The 22,718-nt window shown below is 36.3% G+C and overlaps 2 protein-coding genes across 4 annotated transcripts in view; one reads left to right on the top strand and one right to left on the bottom strand.

Moving 5' to 3' along the window:
• On the bottom strand, positions 1 to 11,761 carry LOC106880505 (zinc finger matrin-type protein 2). The gene is made up of 6 exons (XM_014930486.3): positions 11,655 to 11,761; positions 9,170 to 9,322; positions 8,369 to 8,439; positions 5,519 to 5,592; positions 2,766 to 2,911; positions 1 to 715 (listed from the first exon to the last, which is right to left on the bottom strand). Exons 1-6 carry the CDS (start codon positions 11,667 to 11,669, stop codon positions 581 to 583), a joined length of 594 nt encoding a protein of 197 aa, XP_014785972.1. The 5' UTR covers positions 11,670 to 11,761; the 3' UTR covers positions 1 to 580.
• A 1,117-nt stretch (positions 11,762 to 12,878) lies between these two features.
• Positions 12,879 to 22,718, top strand: part of LOC106880647 (protein FAM114A2) — a 31,140-nt gene continuing 21,300 nt past the window's right edge. For all 3 annotated transcript variants that reach the window (XR_008265391.2, XR_016244036.1, XM_052972458.2), the window contains exons 1-4: positions 12,879 to 13,038; positions 17,627 to 18,134; positions 21,179 to 21,263; positions 21,528 to 21,650. Coding sequence is in view for 1 of the 3 variants with exons in the window: in XM_052972458.2 (XP_052828418.1) it covers positions 17,631 to 18,134; positions 21,179 to 21,263; positions 21,528 to 21,650 (712 nt within the window). In the remaining 2 variants the exon portion in view is untranslated. The remainder of the gene's footprint in view (positions 13,039 to 17,626; positions 18,135 to 21,178; positions 21,264 to 21,527; positions 21,651 to 22,718) is intronic.

Consider the following 22,718-nt stretch of genomic DNA (forward strand, 5'->3'; position numbering starts at 1 on the left):
CTGAATTGAAAAAATATTTATAAATTTCACAATGATTGTTCACAGTATATACAAACTAATCTCCAGTTATTAAGCACCCATTGGATAATGTTATCCAACATACCCTTAAAAAGATTGGTTGAACACAGCTGGAACGCCTTTGATCATAAAGTCAGCTTGACCAAGAGTGATTTGAGGTTCAACATGTTTACATTTACAACCACTTGGAAATTTTGAAACTGCAAATTTTACTGAAATCTAATTAGATAGGAAGAACCCCTTGGGAGAGCTAAACAGCAGAAAGTCTGCAGAGAAGACCCTACTCATGCAAGTGTTTCAGCCCTAAATTCTTTACACTCCAAAGAGGGCCAGGCTGTATCCTGGGCAGGACACTTGGATGCCCCTCTGCTCCCACATTCTGTGCAACTGTATGTACTGCAACCCCTCCTGGATGGTTTAGGTGCCCTAGAGTCAATTACAGTTTAATTTCTTTAAGACTGATGAATTGTTGTGAATTGATGTGAATTTTTGTTTTCTTTTTCTATTTTTTTAAATAAAAAAAAGGCTGTAAGTAATGTCTCTTTATTCAATGAATGAATTGTTATTTTTTCCCTGTGCCAAATCCTGAAAATCCCATCACAGCTGCCATGTCAGGATCTCCTGGTTCATATTCTTCGTCAGCTCTCTTTTTGCCAGCTCTTTTACGTTCTCGACGATATGCTTTTTGTTTTTCTTCCTGAAAAGATAATTAAAAATTACAAATATATCACTATAACGTAATAAAATAATAATAAATAAACTGCAGATATTTCACCTCCAATTTAACACTTTCTTGATTATACACCTAACAAATAGACAGACAGATCTGAAGCAGACTTAGAGTAGAGAGCATGTCATTGATGACGTTGCAAATGGTAATAAAAGAACACTGCCAAATCTAGTTGACTGATTGATTGCCCAAACAATTAATCAAACAACTGATTTAGTTAATTTGCTAGCTGTTAATGAATTGACTAATCATAATAAAAGAAGTGAATAGAATCAGTGCATGTGTTTAGCATTCATTATGTCAACGACTCTCCTCAGATGCAACAAAATACACTAAATCTTTCAATTAACTTCCAATATACTCAAAATTTTAGACAGGCTTAGTAAAATCTCTATAACTTTATACAATGATAAATAAATATATATACAGGGTGCGATGAATATATTGTCATCTAAATTACATAAAAATGAAAATAACACTGACATCTCATTTTAATAGATTACCAAAACTACATAAAAATATCTTGAAATACTAAAGAGTAAATTTATTCAATAAAATCGACATTGGCTTCAACCACAACCTCCAAACGACTTCGGAATCTCCTGCAACTGTTTTGGTTGGTCTCCTTGTTAAGTTGATGAATGCTGCTATAATCCTTGTCTTCAGTTCATCTTTGGTGTTACAAAGAGTTTTGTTGGTCTCTCACTCAACTGTGCCTCACACATTATAATCAAGGGGTTGCAGTTTGGGGAGCTAGGTGGCCAGATGTTAGGGGTGATGTGGTCGCCGGAATTGTCTGACAGCCATGACTGGTTATCCTGCTTGTGTGATATGGTGCAGTCTTGTTGCCAGACATAGGGTCTTCCAGTTGTCACCCTCTCGACCCAGGGCAGCACTACCTCTGCCAGGCACTTGATGTAGGTCTCTGTGTTGAGTCTGAGGCCATGTGGGAAGATGAATGGAGGCATAACGTCACCATCACTAGTGATCACTCCAAACACCATGAATGTTGACTGGATGTTTGATTTTTATCACTCTCAGTGCATGCACTGTCCTCAGATTGACACCCAAACACTCTGAAATGTTTTTATTGGAGCTTCCAATGCTAATGCCAAGCAATACAGCATGTTGTTTCCAGCATCATGGTGCTGTTTCTCTCACAGACAGTGCCCAACTGACCCTACTATACTGCATAGTCAACAAAATCAAAAACAAGGTGCATGCGGGAAATTAGAAATATAAAATGGCAACCTATTGCACTCTGTGTGTGTGTGTATATATATATATATATACACACACATGCACATATCATATATGAAATTTCAATCAAAGTTTTAATTTGAATCTAAATACTAATATGGATTATTTAGATGTATTGGTGTTAAAATGGTTAATTCAAGAGTATAATGATATAAATAAATGCAGACAATATACATGGTTACATGTACATGATATCAGAGTATCTACTATCCTGTTCTATAGCTGCAAGTCGGTCAATACTTTGTGAGTGAATCTGCTAGAGGGAAACTGAAGAAGGAAGCCCATCTTGGGTATGGACATATATATGTATGTATGTGTAAAAATGTTTGTGTGGGTGAGTTTATATTTTGTCTACATCTTCCTGGGTGTTTGCTGACTGAAAACAATAGCCTCACTGTTCACACTGAGGGTATTATTTGCTTGCATTCCACTGTGAAGGCATGTTCACTGTCATGACATGTCTGCTTCCATGACAGTGACATGCACAACTATCATGTGCTGATGAGACAAGGAGATTAACACACACATACACACACACACACAAACACACTATGGGCTTTGTTCAGTATCCACTTACAAGGCTTTGGTTGGCCTGATGCAATAGTAGAAGACACTTGCCCTTGGTGCCTTGCAGTGGACCTGAACCCAAAATCATGTAATTGGGAAACAAATTTCTTACCACACAGCCATGCTTGTTCCAATACATATCAATTTATCTACAGTAAAATGTGAAATGCTTCATCAGAAAAATACTTACTTCTTCTCTTAATTCTTTCATTCTCTCTTCAAAATCATATTCTTTTTTCTTATCTTCTTGCTTTCTTTTATTCATTTCAAATCTCTTTTTCACCTGATCCAATGATGACCGTTCAACTCTCATTGACATTCCTAAATTCCTTTGATCTATTAGTATAAAACAAACAAAAATCATAAACAAGTTACGCACACACACACACGTCACTGTCACCCACTTCTTTTAAAAGTTCTATGGCCAGATGCTCTTCCTATCACCAACACTCACCTACTTCTAAACAATGTAGTATTTCCCCTGGCCAGACATATTTTTCATGCAAGGCTAGAAACAAACAACACTGCTTGTATGACAATGATGCTTGTTTACAACTATCACATGATGCCAAGACAAGCATACACATACAGACACACACACACATACATATAAACATAGATATGTTAGGCTTTTACTTGCTGTCTACCAAATTCACTTAAAAGGCTTTGTTTGATCCAAGGCTATAACAGAAGACACTTGCCCAAGGTGCCACAAAGTGAGATTGAACCTGAATCCACATGGTTGGGAAGCAAACTTCATAACCATATAGGCAAACTTGTGCACTAACAATCAGTCCATCTGGTCAAATACACTTTCACCAATGATTTCTATCTATGACAAGGATGAACGATGAAAGAAGCTTCACTAAATCTAGAACCTTATGAACTATAGAAATGCATTTTATGCAAAGCTCCTCTAACATAAGGCCTTATTTTTTGCCAATCAAAATTTGGATGAGAGGACAATCTATTATAGTTTTCTAATTTTGGCACAAGGCCTGCAATTTTAGGGGGAAGGGACTAGTCAATTTGTTGGCACTCCGTCGCTTACAACATCGAGGGTTCCAGTTGATCCTATCAACGGAACAGCCTGCTCGTGAAATTAATGTGCAAGTGGTTGAGCACTCCACAGACACGTGTACCCTTAATGTAGTTCTCAGGGATATTCAGCGTGACACAGTGTGACAAGGCTGACCCTTTGAATTACAGGCACAACAGAAACAGGAAGTAAGAGCGAGAGAAAGTTGTGGTGAAAGGGTACAACAGGGTTCACCACCATCCCCTGCCGGAGCCTCATGGAACTTTAGGTGTTTTCGCTCAATAAACACTCACAACGCCCGGTCTGGGAATCAAAACAGCGATCCTACGACGGCGAGTCCGCTGCCCTAACCATTGGGCCATTGCGCCTCCACAAATTACATCAACTCCAAAGCTAAACTGGTACTTATTTTATCAAATCTGAAAGGATGAAAGCAAAGTCAACTTTGGCAGAATTTGAACATAGAATGTAGAGAACCAGAAGAAATGCCACAAAGCATTTTGTCCAACGCACTAACGATTCTGCCAGTTCACTGCCTTAATGCAATCAATTCTAATGATACCAGCATATGATTGGTATTATTTTCTTTGCCATCAAAAGGTCAATATTAGCTCCAGTGCAATTTGAAGTCAAAGCCATAAATTTTGGGAATGGATGAAATTGACTTAACTGGATCTCAGTAGTTGACTGATACTTACTTTACTGTATGGATGAAATGTGATAAGATTTTAACCCTTTAATAATTTACGTAAAAGCACCTACTACACTCTCTGAGTGGTTGGCGTTAGGAAGGGCATCCAGCTGTAGAAACTCTGCCAAATTTAGATTGGAGCCTGGTGTTGCCATCCGGTTTCACCAGTCCTCAGTCAAATCGTCCAACCCATGCTAGCATGGAAAGCGGACGTTAAACGATGATGATGATGATGATGATATCCAGCCCAAGTATTCTATTTGTTTTATGCCTTTCTTGGTCCTTCACACCTACCCTACAATGTCATTCTAAGAATCAACAAATACATCGTCGAAATCTTGAAGCTACAAGATAATGCATAATTAATCCAAAACAATGTGAATAAATAAGCATTACATGTGACTAAGTAATCTAAATGTTAAAGGGTTAAACTCTGGATGTAAAGGGACGTAACTAATGCATTTTTATTCTGTGAGCTTCTGTTGCTGTCATTCGCCTAGCACAAGGCCTGAAATTTTGGGAGAGGTGACATAATCAATTACATCGACTCCAGTGCTCAACTGGAGTCGATGGAGTCAACATCGACCCTGAAAGGATGAAAGGCAAAGTCAATCTCTGTGACATTCGAATCAGAACACGAAGACAGATGAAATGCCACTAAGTATTTTGTCTGTGTGCTAACGATTCTGCCAGCTAGTCACTTTCAGTAGCCATTTAATAAGAATTTCATATATTAGCGTAAAGCCACATATTTGAAGGAAAAGTGCTTGGTCAATAGAATCAAATTCTGTATATTATTGGAAAATATCAATATCTATTCAGAAAGTCATCATCATCATCATCATCATCATCATCATTTTAATGTCCACTTTTTCATGCAAGCATGGAAAAATAGGTAGGCAAAGTTTATTGAAGCAGATTTTCAATACCCTGATACCCTTCCTTTTGCCATCTCTGATTCGTTTCCAAACAAGATAATATTCTTCCATGTTTGCCACTGACTACTCTCTCTCTCTCTCTCTCTCTCTCTCTCTCTTTCTTTCTGTCAATCTCCCACTTACACATTTATCTATCTAATCTACCTCTCTTTATAATACTTCCTTTCTCAGAGCAACCACTACTTTCTCCATCAAATTGTGGCCAGGAGAAGGAAACTAGTAAATGAAAAAATTGGTATGTGACTAAATGTATTATACATTAAAGTAATACTCACGTTTTTTTCCATTAATATGATCCAAGAAGTTAATAGAATCTTTGACAACACAATCACAGACATTGCAATAATATCTAAAATAAAAGAAAAGCAATAATTTATATCATGAAGAACAGTTTAAGCAATCAAGCCAATAATGCATAGTTTAATGTTAAGATCTTAGCTAAAATTACCAAGTACATGTATAATAAAGTATGAGTACAGACAGGACTGTGCAAATGAAGTTCACTTTGTAACTATGAGGCTTCAGGTCTGACCCCATAGTACAACACAGTGAACAATTGTCTTCTGTAATAGCCTCAGGTCAACTAAAGATTTGAGAGTGGAACTTGGTTGAAGGAAACTGTATGGAAGCTCATCAACAGGACTGTTCCTGAGTAGAAGACAGTCAATCACCTTGATTGGACAGTAGACTTAATCTGTCATCCAATTAAATACCACCCTTTCTTCCACCTATCACATGTGAAGAAGGCTATGGACACTGTCCTTTCTCTACTGACTAAGCCATTATGAAAAAACAAGGAAGAAAAAATGGTAATACAATTATATGAACAAGTGTATCTATTGAAGTGTTTGAGTGGATAACAGAGTGAATTTCACTTATATGGATGTTGGCATAGTTGTGTAGTTAAGACATTTACTTCCTAACCACATGGTTTTGGGTTCAGTCCTACTGTGTGACACTTTGAGTAACTGTTTTCTACTATAGCCCTGGGCTGATTAAAACTTGTGACTGGGTGGCTGGGTTTGGTAGATAGAAAATGAAAGAAGGCAGTCATATATATATGTGTGCCAGTGCCATGTAAAAGCGCCCATGCTGGTACCTCGTAAAAGCATCCATGCCAGTACCATGTAAAAGTGCCCATGGCAGTGCCACATAGAAGCATCTGTGCCAATGCCATGTAAAAGCACCCAGTACACTCTGTGAAGTGGTTAGCATTAGGAAGGGCATCCAACTGTAGAAACCATACCAAAATAGATAATTCGAACCAGGGCAGCATGGAAAGCAGAAGGTAAGTGGTGAGGGTGATGCATGCATGTATGTATGTGAGCGTGTGAATATGTACATGTTTGTTTTGACATCATGTGATAATTGTAAATGAGTGTCACTCTCATACTAACAGTGTCGTTAATTTCCAATATTCTGTGAAATACTTCTAGCCATGGGGAAATATGACCTTGCTTGGAAACAAGTGAGGATTGGCTACAGGAAGGACATCCAACCATAGAAAATCAGCCTCAAACTCTGTCCAACCCATGCAAGCACAGAAAATTGGATGTTAAAACGATGCTAAAAATGGACCTCAGTAGTTGAATGATGCTTATTTTATTGAGCCTGATAACATGAAACACAAAGCTCACTTTTTAGGAAGATCTGAAATCAGAATGTAAATGGTTGCTAAGAAACACAAGAAATTTACCGCTAGAGATTTTGTTCTACTCCTAAACAAGTTATAGCTGTATGATGTATGTATTACACAGTAATTTAGCCAGAAAGATAGTATATATGTGTGTGTGTGAAAAATAGGGAAGGCAGAGTATGAAGCAGAGTGGGAGATGACTTAATCTGTTGTATGAATAAACACAGGAGCAGTTGTTGAATTCTGCTACTGGTTCAGCACTGTATAGACGCTGTCAACTGAGAAGGGAGACCACTCTAATTTTATAGAGGAATAATCAATATAACAGCAACAACAACAACAACATTTTGCCACAAGGGCAGCCATTTTAGGGGAGGGGATAAGTCGGATTACATACTTGACATCAAGTGGCTGTGAAGAGTCTGAGATGACATCAGGTTCACTGTCTACAACACAGACACTGGATTAGACATGCCCTCAGACAAAATCAACAAAGTGACTGTATGGTGGCACTAACATGGAAGCCCGAGGGAAAAAGCAGCAAGGTACTCTAAAACTACATGACAAAGGGCCATTGACAAGGAAAGGAGACAAGAAGGGTGGAGAAGCTGGAATGAAACCAGAAGAGTGGCAGAAAACAGAGAGATCGTGCTGTGGCCTTATGTACCTCATGGCACAGAGAACTGACTCATAGGTATGTATTATAGATATAATACATATATAATGCAAAAACACCCTGCAGACTGTGATAGTCTATAAAATAAAAATAAAATTTTAAAATTTATTCTTTCTGTGTGGGCTCAGTACTTGCCCAGTACTTGGTGGTTGGGGATCCCAGCAGTAGTAAGATGTGGGAAGTGAAGACTAGCTGTTGAATATTAAGGAAAAATAAGTTGTGCAGCGCATTTGATATTGTCCAACAGCGAGACTTGGCTAGCGAATGAAATATACTTAAGTGTTGTACATGAAATGCTAAATGTATAATGTTAATTTGAAAGAAAGGATATATAAGTGAACTGAGAGTGTGGCTGGGCATGAAAAGTGTTAACTGAAGTGAATAGGAAAGACAACTGTGCTGGTACAGACACAGAATGTAAAGAGATAACACCTGTTGTGAGTAAAAACAATAACACCTATGGGCTAAAGTGAATGTGAGTGTATATTGAAGGTTTCCATTAACCAAAAGGACCAAAAACGATAATGAGGCCCGGATCTGAGAATGTTCACAGATGAGATGTACAATTCAGAAAAATGGTAGAAAGAGAAATAGAGAGTGCAAGAAAGAGAAAGAGAGAATGAAGGGAAAAGAAGGAGAATGAGGTGAAGCAGAAGAGACAATGTGAGGAAGAGAGTAAGGGGGAGAAAGAGAGAGAGAAAAGAAAAGAAAAACTGAGGAAATGAAAAAGAGAGGGAGGGAGAGAAATTATATTTAATACCATTATTTAAAATAAATTATGCTCCAATGGAAGAGAAAGAAATGAATACAAACCCTCCTTGCTGAGATGCTGGCGTTGTCTTGGTTATAACCATAGATTTACCCAACTTTGATTCAAGATCGACCTATGTAGAAGAGAGAAACCACCACATTGAAATATAACCAAGTAGTAAAGAAGGAAATAACAACAAAAAAGTTCTCCAATTGAACATTATTGATGAGACAATGGCAGAACAGAAGTGATTGATTTATTGCTTCTATGGTTTCCCTAACTCACAGAAGAACCATTGTAGATGGTGTTTCTTGAGGGATAATACCCTTCACAGGTACCAGTTACATGACACCTGTATCTGTCACGACTATGATTTCACTTGGCTTGATGGGTCTTCTTCTCAAGCACAGTATATTGCCAAAGATCTCAGTCATTTGTCATTGCCTCCATGAGGTCATTAATATATATTGGAAAGGAGGGAGAGAGTGTCATTAACACATTCAGAAGAAGTGTACTAATGGTGTAAGAAAATTGTCTTTAATAAAAAAAAAATCAAAACCTGAGAATGGATTCCATTCATCAAGAATTTTTTTTACACTACAAAAATCCTTCATTATTGCCACAATAATATTGATGCTACTAGTACTTATTTTTCTTTACTCCTGAAGTAGTGAATGCTGAAGTCAAATCTAGTGGGATTTGAAATGATATTGTATGACACTATTATTTCAACCAACAACAATAAATACTGATTTCTTATATTAGCACAAGGTTTCAGCAACAACAAATATTTGTATAAGAAAAAGCAATAAATATTGACATGTAAATAACAACAAAGATACTACAGCTCTATTAATCCATACCCTGTAGTCACGGGGTTGCAGTAATGCTCGTTTTACTGGTGGTTCCTTTAGATTTTTGTCCAGCTGACACAGCTGTTCAGCTTTGAGCCTTTCACTAGCAAGTCTCTCATATTCTTCGCGATCCCACTTTCTGCGATGGTCTGCAGCAGATTTCTAGCAAAAGAAGCAATATTAAAAATTAAAATAATAATAAAGTAATAATTAGTATTCTTTCATATGTATGATAATTAGAAATTGTAATCAAAGAAATAACAGAAGTGTAAGCTACAAAGCATAAACGATAAAATATAAATTAAAGCTTCCTTTCATATGATTCAATACCTATGTAAACATTTTATACAGTGCCAGGGAACAGCAAGAGTTAGTACTAAGATCATCTGGGAAAAGGTAGAGGAGAAATAAATCTGATGCTCCTATGAAATTTTGTATGTAAACCCCTGAAGTTATATGAAGTAAAAGTGTAAATTAAGTGTGCTTGTAAATAACCAGAGAGCTGCAGCAGATTTGAACTCAGCTATTTAGCATAATTAGCAAATAATCAAGGAAATGACTGATGTGTAAACCAAGATATATCAACAGTAAAATCAAAATCAATGCTTCATTTCATAAACGGGTAAAGACCTTCTTCAGTCACAAATGACCATGGAATTGCATCTAGAAAGTTCCCTTCCAAAGAACAAGTCTGGGTAAGGTTGTTTGTGGAAGACTAGCTGTCACCCATGCATACCAGTTTCCTCTCTCCATGCAACTGATGTTGTCCAAGGTAAAGGCAAATGCTGATACAGCTTGGCACCAGTGACATCATGATTAATTTCTACAGATGAATGAACTGGAGCAACATGAAATAAGGTGTCTTGCTCAAGAACACTATACATAGCGCTGTTCAAGAAGCAAACTCACAACCTTATGACTATAAGCCTGATGCTTTAACCAGAGCCATGTGCCTTCATGCTTCATTTCATATAACTCAATATATAAATGCTTCCCATAGTACCAAGGGACAGTTAAGAGTTAGTATTCAGATCACCTGGCCTTAAGTGCCTGGGAAATAAATCTCCTCCTGGATAGACTGCCAGTCTACTGCAGGTGACACTCCTATATGCCTCTTTCGCTGATGTTAGGTGAAAGTGTAAATTAAGTGTACTTATGAAATAAACGACCAGAGACCTTCAATAGATCTGAAGTCAAGTACGCCTGAACAAAAGGTCAGGTACACTACTCACTTGGCTATTTTGTTCTTTAGCCAAAATACAGATAAAGTGGATGACTGAATGCGTATTTATGAACTGCGGATATCGATACTAATACAACTGATGCCCAACTTGGACATTTGCAGGAAAATCATGGTCATGAAGGAACCATAAATCTGCAACAGAGTAAACACTCCTAAAGGCACTCAAACGGGACAGAGTGGTTCAGTAAATTCGGTTATTTGATCCCGTCGTCTCGTGTTGTGCGTTACTAGCATAAATACAAAGATAACTGACTATCATCTAACGTACGAGACCCTTCTTTTTTGAGAAAAATAGTTACCATTAATACACATAAGAACTATTTTCATTTACGGTGGGGGGGGGGGGGGTGCAGGAGGAAATTCGATGAGTGAGCTACAATCGTAAGGATAAAACCCATTCGTCAAAGGTTGGCACTCCGTCGGTTACGACGACGAGGGTTCCAGTTGATCCGATCAACGGAACAGCCTGCTCGTGAAATTAACGTGCAAGTGGCTGAGCACTCCACAGACATGTGTACCCTTAACGTAGTTCTCGAGGAAATTCAGCGTGACACAGAGTATGACAAGGATGGCCCTTTGAAACAGGAAGAAAAAATGAGAGAAAGTTGTGGTGAAAGAGTAAAGCAGGGTTCGCCACCATTCCCTGCCGGAGCTCTGTAAACACTCACAACGCCCGGTCTGGGAATCGAAACCGCCATCCTACGACCGCGAGTCCGCTGCCCTAACCACTGGGCCATTGCGCCTCCACATTCGTCGAAGAGAGAGTTATAAAAACTGAATATTATATCTTTAGATAAAATATAAAGCAATTATCTATGTGCAATAAATATAAAATTTTAAAATTCCTTGAAGATAAAAATATCGAAGTTTTGGGCTATTTATTGTAGAGCAATGAAGCGATTTTACATTCAAGAAAAAAACAAACAAAATAAAACAAAAACAACAAAAAAGAGCATTTCTTGGGTGTACACTGCTGCCAGCTTTTGTAATGAAAACAACGATATTTAAGCGGTTAATGTATCTATGAAAATACTTTTGAATACAAAATTTAATTCAATGTTGACAAAAATCCAAGCACATTTTACGATTAAATGACAGAATTTGAGCCAATGAAACGTGTTGATTTTAATAATGAAAGAAATATCGAAATTAGCTTGGGATAGTTGTGAATGAAAATATGTAAATAATATAGTTTAAGAATATTTTATGTTTTAAAATAGAACAAATTATAAAGTTGTTTGCACAAAATACCTCGTAGGAAGCCATTTTTGACTCTGACTTGATTGCACTCAACACGAGTATACTACTAAAACAAGCATGACACGTTCAGCTGATTTGTACCTATTTTAAAATAGTTTTTAAGGAATACATTCACTAATTTATTAAATACAAATCTATATTTATATAGGCTAGTTATAACTATCAACTGAATCTATTTGATCCTTTTGTTATCATGTTTCTATTAAAATTCATTGCTTTATTTAAATTAATTTTGAAATTCATGAAGTATTTAGTTAAAATAATTTTGTCCTTATTAATCTGGGGTCTCAAACTTAAATGAACATGGATGTTTGATGGGGAGTTTTAATTTAGATCACTTGAAAAAGGCGAAGTTTGTATCATGGAACAGGAAGCAGTCTTGGGTGGGTTGATATTGAAAGGGTATACTATTGGTATATATTTTACCAACTCCATCCAAATCTTTGCCCTAAAGAGAGACCTTATATACACATAGGAGGGTCCAATCTATTTAATGTAGAAGCAGAAAAATATTTGATCCAAGCAATGAGAGGACAAATCTTTGAGGGATGTTTCCTACTCACATACAAACAATATTGTTTTTTGTTGTTTTTTTTTTTGTCTTAAAAAGTTATAAAAATAAGTTATTTAAATTTTCGATTTTGTTTTGTAATCTAAAAATTTTTGATCTGAAACTGAGTTGAAACCAATATTTTTATATTATAAAGCCTATAAGCACACTCACCAGTTGTTTGTCTATATTTCTCTTTTCTTCCCTCCCAAAGCAGTTGATGTCTGTTCATGACTCCCCAAATATTTTTCACTAGTTCGTTTCTATCCTTTTTAATAGTTATACAATTTTTAAACCATTTAACTGTTGCTACATCTCTATAAATATTTTTGGGGACATAAACGAACATCAGCAGCTTTGAAAAAAGTAAAAAGAAATGAGATATAGACAAACAACATGAGTGTGTTTATGGACTTTGTAAATAAGGGCTCTTCCCACATATGATAATAGTTATTTTAATTATAATTTCTCTCAAAGAAAACGATGCCCCTGCAGAGGGACTTGAACTCGCGATTCTCAGATCAATTTTGAGGTTATGTCTTAAAGTTCGATGCTCTACCAACCGAGCTATGCAGACAGACTCAAAGTCAGTGAGTCCAAACTGTAAAATACTGGTCCTATACATTTTTTGGAAACCTGATATTACGCATGCGCACAGTTATCTCGTTTAAGTGAGTGACTACAACGACGACGACGACGTGTCTTCTGCTGGGAAATCACTGTTGTTATTATTATTGTTGATACTTCATTCACCAACATTACATGTAGTAATCTCCTGCATTGACGGTGAATAATTTGGTTGAAAGATTATAGCTAGTGAATTTGGTAAGTATTCACGATAGTTTTTACAACAACACAATAAATATTAATCCCGTCAGCTGTCTTCAATTGTCACCAGATGTTATTCAATGCTTCAAAAAAAAAATTCCTACCCTCAGCAACGTCTGGTTAATTCATAGATAATATATACTACGTCATTCATTGCATTTATTTCACTTTTCTAGTATTTTCACTTGTCTTTCTTTTTGACTTGTTTTCTTTATTATTCCCTTATCATTTTACTCTTTTACTCTTTTACTTGTTTCAGTCATTTGACTGCGGCCATGCTGGAGCACCGCCTTTTAGTCGAGCAAATCGACCCCAGGACTTTTGTAAGCCTAGTACTTATTGTATCGGTCTGTTTTGCCGAACCGCCAAGTTACGGGGACGTAAACACACCAGCATCGGTTGTCAAGCGATGTTGGGTGGACAGACACAGAAACACATACATATATATAGATATACATATATACGACGGGCTTCTTTCAGTTTCCGTCTACAAAATCTACTCACAAGGCTTTGGTCGGCCCGAGGCTATAGTAGAAGACACTTGCCCAAGGTGCCATCCAGTGGGAATGAACCCGGAACCATGTGGTTCATAAGCAAGCTACTTACCACATAGCCACATAACATCTCCTTCAGAGGTGTGTGTGTGTGTAAAGATAGAATAAATAATTAAATAAACAAAAACAGCAAATCGTATATTTATATGATACAAAAAAGAGAAAAGCTGTCCACACCACTGAGTGGAAAAGGTGATCAAAATTCTACGTATAATTTTAACAAGTGTTCTAATATGTCATGCGAGAAAGCTTTGAAAATCCAGTCGTGGGAATATGGACAGCAACCTGTTGAGTAATGTCACGTTGTTATTGTTTAGCAAACCTGAGCAAGCAGCGGCATTTCAACGGAGACCGTCCCGCCCATTTTTTTTCAACGGTATTTAAAAATAAATTACATTTAAAGACGGTAGGACGTGTGTGTGTGTCGAAGGTGGTTTGTGTGCTACTTCTAGTAAGTCGGGTGGCCAAATAGAAGCTCTTTCGTGAATCGGGTTGTCACGTTATTATATCATCTAACTTATCGAACTGATTATAAAATTAATCACTTGTTCGGATATATTTCATGCTTGGCAAGTTCAATTCATACAAGATATAAACAGTGTGCCCCCCACCCCACAACCTGACATGGTGCATAATTAATTAATTGAGTGTGAATTCCTTTATACTTTGCTTATCAATTACCGATTTCTTGATTTTCTTTTCTTTTTTTTTTGTGTGTGTTATTTCTTTCTGTATACTTTTGTAAATAGTATGTAATATAGCAGTCACCCCGATTGCAGCAGAAGCGTATCATATAAATCTGTGATAATGGATTAATAATTAGAAAAAGACTGATAATAAAAAAATAAATAAATAAATCGATAGAAATCTACGATCTGTGACAAACGCTAGAGTTCGTTGACGTAAACTTAAATGCGACTCGGGTGGTTGGTCCCAGAAGAGGAATTCCTTGAGATACAGAGGATTGTAAAACATACGGGAGATGTTGAGATCATCGGGTGAGGGTGAACGAAAAACAGTGTGTGAAACATGGAACTTGTGAAGTGTTATCCACGTTGTAAGATTTTAGAAGAATGCTGCGTGCTTAAATTGGTTACTGTCTCTTGCAATAATAATACGTCGATTCTAGTTGATTTAAAGTGTCATTTTGTTATTGTTGTTGCTGCTAATCTTTATTATTAATATTGTATATAAGTTTCTAGCAATTATTGTTATTTTTAACTCTGTGCCAACCGTGATTCAACAGTGACAAAAAGAAATCTGTCCTTGACCTTCATGTCTTTTCGTATATCAAGGACTACATTGTGCAGTGTGTCCTTTCTGTTTTAAGAATGTAGAGTTTGATTTGACGGAATTTGGTGCTATTCCTACCAGGCCGAGCTACCACGAAGAACCTTTCTCTTTAACTCATGAATTTAATTTACCTCATAGCGAATTTAATTACATGTATATATTCGGTCTCAAGATTTATTGAAAGGGGGAAAAACATCATGTGACGTGCATACATTTTCTTTCTAGCATTAAAGATGTAGGAGAAGCGAAATGGCAGCAGCTGGAAATAGCAGCAACTGGAAATAAAAATTGAACTGTAGGGGTGGTTTGCTGGGACACTTCCCCACTAAATAGCTGTGTAGTTAAAAACATTTGCTTTGTAGCTATATGGTTCTAAGTTCAAACCCACTATGAGGTACTTTGGGCAACTATCGCCTGACATTGTCTTCAGCTGACTAATACCTTGTGAGTAGAATTTGGTATGCAAAAACTACAGAATCTCATTGTCTGCTTGGGCTTGAAAACTTATGTACATAGCAAACTAATATGTTGACGTTTTTCGTCATTTGGATAGCATCATTAGTTTTATAGATGTTTGGAAGACTTTTGCACTCCCAATATGGCAACAATGTCTTTGAATTGACCTAGCATATCAATCTAAGCAGATTCTTTTTTCAGCCTTATGTATTTTAAACATCTTACGTGTTCGTTTGTATGAAAAGGTGCATGTAAATGTTTTTATTTAACTTGTGTTCCTCAATACTTTTAAGACATAACCTACTTATATAATATGATTCTGATTTAAACTCAGGGAATCATTAAAAAGACTCTGACTATGGCTTTACTTGTTCCAATAATGATGCCTTCACATATTTCTTTTCTACCTATACAATGATTTAAATACCAATTGTTACTAAATTTCACTGTTTTCACCACCTGATGAAATGCTTACTAAGAAAGAAACTACATGGCTACTTAATAATGGTATCACTGAGCCCTCAATCTCTCCAAGAAGAGCACAAATGGTAGTGGTAAGGATAGTAGCAAACAATGCCTTGTTATCAACTGCTCACAAAGGATAAATTGTTGCTGCTTGCAAAATGCGTTTCCTCTTCCTAATATTGAAGATCTCATGTGTTCACGTTTCCTACAATATATTCTACGGTAAGCTATATCTGATAGCAGGCCTCCATTAAATTCCATCACTTCAATGTTGATAAAAGTTACATCAAATTTCAAGCTGATACATGTTCCTCTTTACAAGGTTACACTTTGATGTGATTAATATTGTAAGTTATTTTCAAACTGTGATCTTTAATTGAATATTTACAATGATATCAAAGGTGTCTACAGCTACCTCAACAAGAACTGGACTTCACGCTGGTCAAAAGTCCTCTACCATTCTTTAATTCTTAGAATTACTTGATTGGTATCGTGGATGAGTTTTCAAGGTTTGCCTTTGTATGTTTAGAGATAAGAGTAATATCTTGTCTTTAAAATATGTACTTCATGTTTGATGCTTTGACAACAGTTTATTCAAACTGAGAGTCTTAATATATCTTGAGATGTTGATTTTTCTGAAGAAAAGTAAACACTCCTATACCTTCATACCGAAAACAAACATATGACGATTTATTATGAAAATAGAACCTTATGGAAAACAGTAACATTTGCTCTTTGTTCAAAAGATGACCGTTTAAATTTCTGCCAGTAATATACTGAGGTAAATTTACTTGGTTGTACCTCTCCTACCTTCCTTACAAAAATTTGGTTTCTAATTTAAAAAAATCTGCTCACTTGACCCATTTGTTTATTTCATAATCATTAGCACACCAGGCAAAATGCTTAATGACATTTCATCTGTCTTTTATGTTCTGAGTTCAAATTCCACCAAGGTCGACCTTGCCTTTCATCCATTCAGGGTCAATAAATTAAATACCATTGAAACACTCGATTAGTCCCCTCTCCCAAAATTTCAGGCCTTGTGCCTTTAGTAGAAAGGATTATTATTATTTAGTTGTAGTAGTAGTAGGGTGGTGGATTGGTTAGAATTGTTAGAGCATTGAGCACAATGTCTTGTACTATTTATTCTGGCTCTTTTCATTCTGAGTTCAAATACTGCTGAGGTCATCTTTACCTTTCATCCTTCTGGGATTCAACAAAATAAAGAACCAGTAAAGTACTGGTATCAACTAACCCCGTATCCTCACCTCTAAATTGCTGGTCTTGTGCCTAAATGAGAAGCAATTATTAAAGGCAGTGGATTGGCAGAATCATTATGGTTTTAGAAATCCTCCTCACACACACACCCTTTTTTCTCTTTCATTTGTTTCAGTCATTGGATTGTGGCCATGCTAGGGCACCACCTTGAAGGGCTTAGTCATCTACATTGACCACAGGGCTATTTTAAGTCTGGCACTTATTCTGTCAGTTTCTTTAGCCAAACTGCTAAGTTATGTGGATGTAAACAAACCAACACTAGTTTTCAAGTGATAGGTGAAGGACAAACAAAAACATAAAGACACACACATATACAATGGGATTCCACACAGTTTCTGTGTACCAAATTCCCTCATGTGGCATTGGTTGACCCTGGGCTATAGTAGAATACACTTGCCTAAGGTACTGTACAATCTGAAACCATATGTCAAAGCGAGTGTCTTAATCACCTAAAGCCATTCATGCTATAATTTTTCAATTATAGTATTTTTTCCTCAATATTATATACTTTATTAACATAAGTTTTTGTATTTTTCTAGAACCATGTCTGATTCTGAAGATGATGGAGCCTTTGCTAGTGCTGGTGAAGGTGACGACATACCTGTGTCACACACTAGCAAGAAAGGCCAACTAACACCCCAAACAAGCAGTGGCAAAAATGACAATAAAAACTCTAAAGGCAAAAATAAGAAAAACCAACAAAAAAAGAAAGGTAAAATGGCTAAGTCAACTGATGAAGAAATTGCCGATAAATTTATGAACTCTTTTGAGAGCTCTGATAGCACCATTTCCAGTGAAATGACCACACCACAGGTTGATAATGTACAGTTACCTAAACCTGATATGGAAGATGTTCGAATCACCGATGAAAGTGATGACAATCGTATGAAAAGTAACTTCTCCGAGGAAGACGACCAGAGTGATGTTTTACAGGACTGTAACCTGAAGAGACTGTCTTTATCTTTAGATAACAAAGAAGAGAACAATAAAGAAACTCTTCCTGACAAAAATACTGCCACAAAAGAAAACCAAGAAAAATCTGGAAAGGTAGGTAACAAGAGATACCATTACATTTTGATGAAAAGATGTAAATATCTGAGATGTGTTACTGTAAATATAATTTAATTTTTTTTTAGACTATTAATGAATTCTGGGATGTGTACATAGTGCCAAATTAGATTTGAACTTGGAATCTTTAATTTTAAATCTAGAGTAGTAACTCTTGGGCATCAGAACATTATTAACTCTTAGTTTAAAAATAAAAGCTCCTAGTTCTGTAATATGTACATATCTAGGATTAACTCTTTCGTTACCAACCTGGTTGAAACCGGCTCTTGTTCTGAATACAAATGTCTTGTTTTCATAAGTTTTCAATTAAAATCTTCCACCAAACCTAAGTCACAATTTATGTTCCTAACACTAGCTGAATGATAACCAAGATATTTTACTAAATTCTTTGTTATATTTAAAGTAATTGAAAGAAACCCAGAGCATCTCAAAATAAATACAGTAACGAAAGGGTTAAAACACTTGATAATGATTGGAGATCAAGCTGAATATTACAAAAGTTTTCATCTTTTAAGGTCTGAAAATTTATATTATATTTTGATATATATATTTTGAGAGAATCACATTAAATTTTGATATTAAAATTGAATACAAGTAAAGTTAGGTGTAGTATATAAAAGAAGACTGTGATGTATATGGAGGATGACAGCTGTATAAAGAAGTACCAAATGCTCAAAAGAGTCGTAACTGTGGAAGAGGGAAATCAAGGAATATCTAAGATGAAGTGGTGAAAAATGATTGATGTGAGAGACCATGTTGGTTGACAATTCACAGTGACAGTGGAAAGCTGACCATAGAAGATCCAATCAGCAATGCAAACATGGCAGATCAAAAGTAACGAAAGCAATGATGTTGATGTACAGTATATATATATATACTACTAAGTCTTCTATTGCTGCATCTCCAACACTTTGTTACTCTCTCTGCTCCCTTTCACTCATTTTTCTGCCAATCTTCAAAGTCATCGGTACAGGACCTGCTTGTTTTCTATTCTCCCTAGTGTCAGCCTCATCACTCAACCTTCTGGTCCATCTCAAAGTCAACGTATAGGAGACTGCAAAGGACCAATGCTCAGTTCACTCTACCTTCACTCTCTCCTCCTGTATTGCTTGTCATTACCTTGTCACTCTCTGTCTACCATTATACTCTTGCTCCTTTTCCCCCCACATACCCTGAGTCTCTCTCTTTTGTAAGTCAGTGTTTCTCAACCATTTTTTTTACCTATGAACTCCTGTGATTCCTATATTACTTGGATGGCCCCCTCCTCGGCATTTGGTGTTAAAAAAATCCTATTATATTTTTATAATTAAATATTATTAGAAATTGTATAAAAGCAATTATTAAAATACCTTGTGTATTGTAGAAATATAACTTGTTTATTGCACATAAATTTTGACAACAAAATCTTATATAGACCCCCAAGGACCATATGAACCCTTATTGAGAAACACTGTTGTAGGTCATGTCTTCTATCATTACCTTGTCTATTTTTAACCATACTGCCTTGACTATGTGTATATATCTCAGAATACTGAATACCCATACCACTCACCCCACTAATGACTATTATTCACACACCCTTCACACATGCCACCACAAGGTCCAGTCTTTGTTGTTGTGTGGTGGCTTGTGTATCTCAATGATCCTGAGTCAGCATAACACAAGCTCCTTGGAGGACCTCTCATACCGGACAGGTCAAAAGCCAGACTAATATGGACCACTTTTTCTCAGCAGTAAAAAGATGTTTGCATAGGGCCAACACTCCTACCAAGAAGAAAGCAAAATTACAAAAGCATCAATGACAATTCAAAATCAACAAGACCTAGTAGACGAAGGCCTTCCCTCAGAGAAACTTATGAGAGAAGCAGAAGAGGCAGCTCAGAGTGAAGAACAGTGAACAGTTATTGATGTCTATGCTCCATAGGAAGTGAAGGGCTTAAGTCAAGCTTTCACTCATACCTCTCACTTGTAAATAGGTCGTAAGCAAACAGACATGCAGAGTCATGTAGTTCTTTTAGACATGTTAAGGATATGGCTACCTCTGTAGTGCTGGTGCTACAAAAAATGCACCCAATACACTCAGTAAAGTGTAGGGTTGTGAGAACCCTTTAGTTTTATCAAGGAAGTGACAACCATCTTGTACTGGTGCCATGATAAAAGCACCCAACATGTTCTGTAAAGTAGTTGGTGTTAGGAAGGGCATCCAGGAAATAATAAAATGCTGAGTTGTGATCCTCCAGCCCTTCTCAATGGGTAGTTCCCCCATAAATATGTACTGACCTCAACCATGGGATTCTGTCTAACCCATGCCAAACATAAAAATATGCAGACATGAAATAAGGAGACGATGATTAGAGTAGTCAATACATTATTATTTTGATAGTTCATGTGTCCTTGAAGGCTTAAGATGTAATTAGGTTAATTATATTTTATAATGCAGAGAGAGAGAGAGAGAGAATGAAGTAAGAACTTTAATGAGAACTGAAGCAGGTAACATCAGCACCGACTTTTATAAAAAAGCTGCTTTCAGAGATCTATTCATCCACTGCAAATCGAGCCTTTCTATAAGAGCTGAGGTACTTATGAAATGAACTCACCCATATCCAGAACAAATACAGTGAGGCAGATCATGCTATCTATGTCAAACAAGGTGCTGGAAGTCAAGAGATAACTAGGATCCACCACTATTTGCATTCAAGACCCCCCAACCTCTTCCAACACCTGTTTTCCAAACTTACTGCTAATTCATCACCTTCAGAAGTGTTCTCTTAATACCTTTGAAAAGGAGTATTTTACCCAAAATATCAAGATTATTATGGCAGAAACAGCTGTAAGCTAATGAGGTTCATAAGATAATTGCTTATACCTTTGTCATCTCATTTTCTTCAGACTAAATCTATCTATATTTTTTTCAAGCACACTACCACTACCATTGCTTTCTGTAACACAGTTTTGTATGTATGTATATGGGTGTGGGTGGATATATATATTGTTTTTTTTATTTTCATTTCTTCTGCTTTTAGACATCAAGCTGGGGATGGGGAAGCTGGGGATCATCTTTCATTGGGGCAGCAGCTTCATCTGTTTCCACATTTACGTCTCAGATAGGTAAGTGTTTCAACCAAGACTTACGTCCTGTACATGCTCTCTCTCCTCCTTATCTCTCTATTTCTTGTTTATATCTCTTTTTTTCATTTTTTCTGATTCTTTCTTTTTTTCTCTTCTTTATCTCTTTCAACAAAATTTACCACCACCCCCGTTATAACAACATACTTGTAACTTTTTCATGGATGGTAGAAATCTCATATATATATATATATATATATATATATATGTGTGAATATATAATACAAAGAGTGACTTTACTTTCAGGTGATGGTGTCAATACCATTATCGATACTGTGGAGACTGGTTTGACTAGTGTACCTTCACCTGAAGAAATGGCCAAAGAAGCAAAAGAAATGGAAAATCTACCTGAAGCAAAAGAGAAAGAAGGTAAGGAAATAAGTGGTAGGAGAGAGATAAATCATTAGTAGTAATTATTGCTATCATTTTTGTCATTTGTTTGTCGTTTTCAATCACTTTCTTTTTGACTATCTAACTATTTTTCTCTGTCTCTTTATGTCTGTCTGTATGTATGTCTATCTCTATTTCTGTCTGTCTGTCTGTCTCTCACTATCTAATTGTATATCTGTTTATCTTTATACTGTCTTTCTCTGTCTCTCTTGTAAGTCTCTTCCTAACTCCCCCCCCCTCTCTCTCTGTGTTTCTTGCTGTTTGTTGGTTTGGCTCTAATTTCCTCTGCTAACTGACTTTCTGTCTGACTTTCTCTCTCAGAAAACACATCCAGTTATATTAGAATGGTTCTTCCATTGTCCTGACTTCCTCAGTTCCTCAACAGATGCATCTAACCTTCAGCTCTAGAGTTTTTACATTGTCTTGCAGACACCAACAAAAATTAATAAGTTAAATATCATTGTTCAAACTGTATCATAATTTTTGTAATGTGTTTATGAAGCAGCCCACACTAATTTTGGGTATGAGATGTATTGGTACAGCAGTATTGACACCACTTATTTGGTATTGCTGATTTAATGCTTACTTATTTAACATCAAACATTTTAACCCATTACCTCCCATAATGCTATTAACTGGAATTTTGTTATGAAACTTTGATTTCTAGCATAAAACAGCCTTAGAAACATGCTGGAATGATCAAAATAACATTTTTAATAGAAATAAATGAGATATTGGGTGAAAAATTAGCAAACCTCATTTGAATATCAGAGAAATATACCTAGTAGATATAGCAAAAAGGTTAGATATGTGTAAATATTGACAGATAATTACGAAATTTGTAATTTTTAAGTGATCTCATATAAGATCACTGGTAGGTAATGGGTTAATGCTTCTCTCATTCTCTTCCCCTCTATCTCTGTTTGTCTCTCTCCCTGTTTATGTGTGTGAGCATATTTCTCTTTATGTATATGAGGAGAGGAAAAGTGTTTGCCAATCGTGTTCAATTAATAAATTTTAATGTCTCTCTCTCTCACTCTATCTGTA

Source organism: Octopus bimaculoides, chromosome 13 (genome assembly GCF_046866305.1).
Source record: "Octopus bimaculoides isolate indiv1 chromosome 13, ASM4686630v1, whole genome shotgun sequence".
Taxonomy (NCBI): domain Eukaryota; kingdom Metazoa; phylum Mollusca; class Cephalopoda; order Octopoda; family Octopodidae; genus Octopus; species Octopus bimaculoides.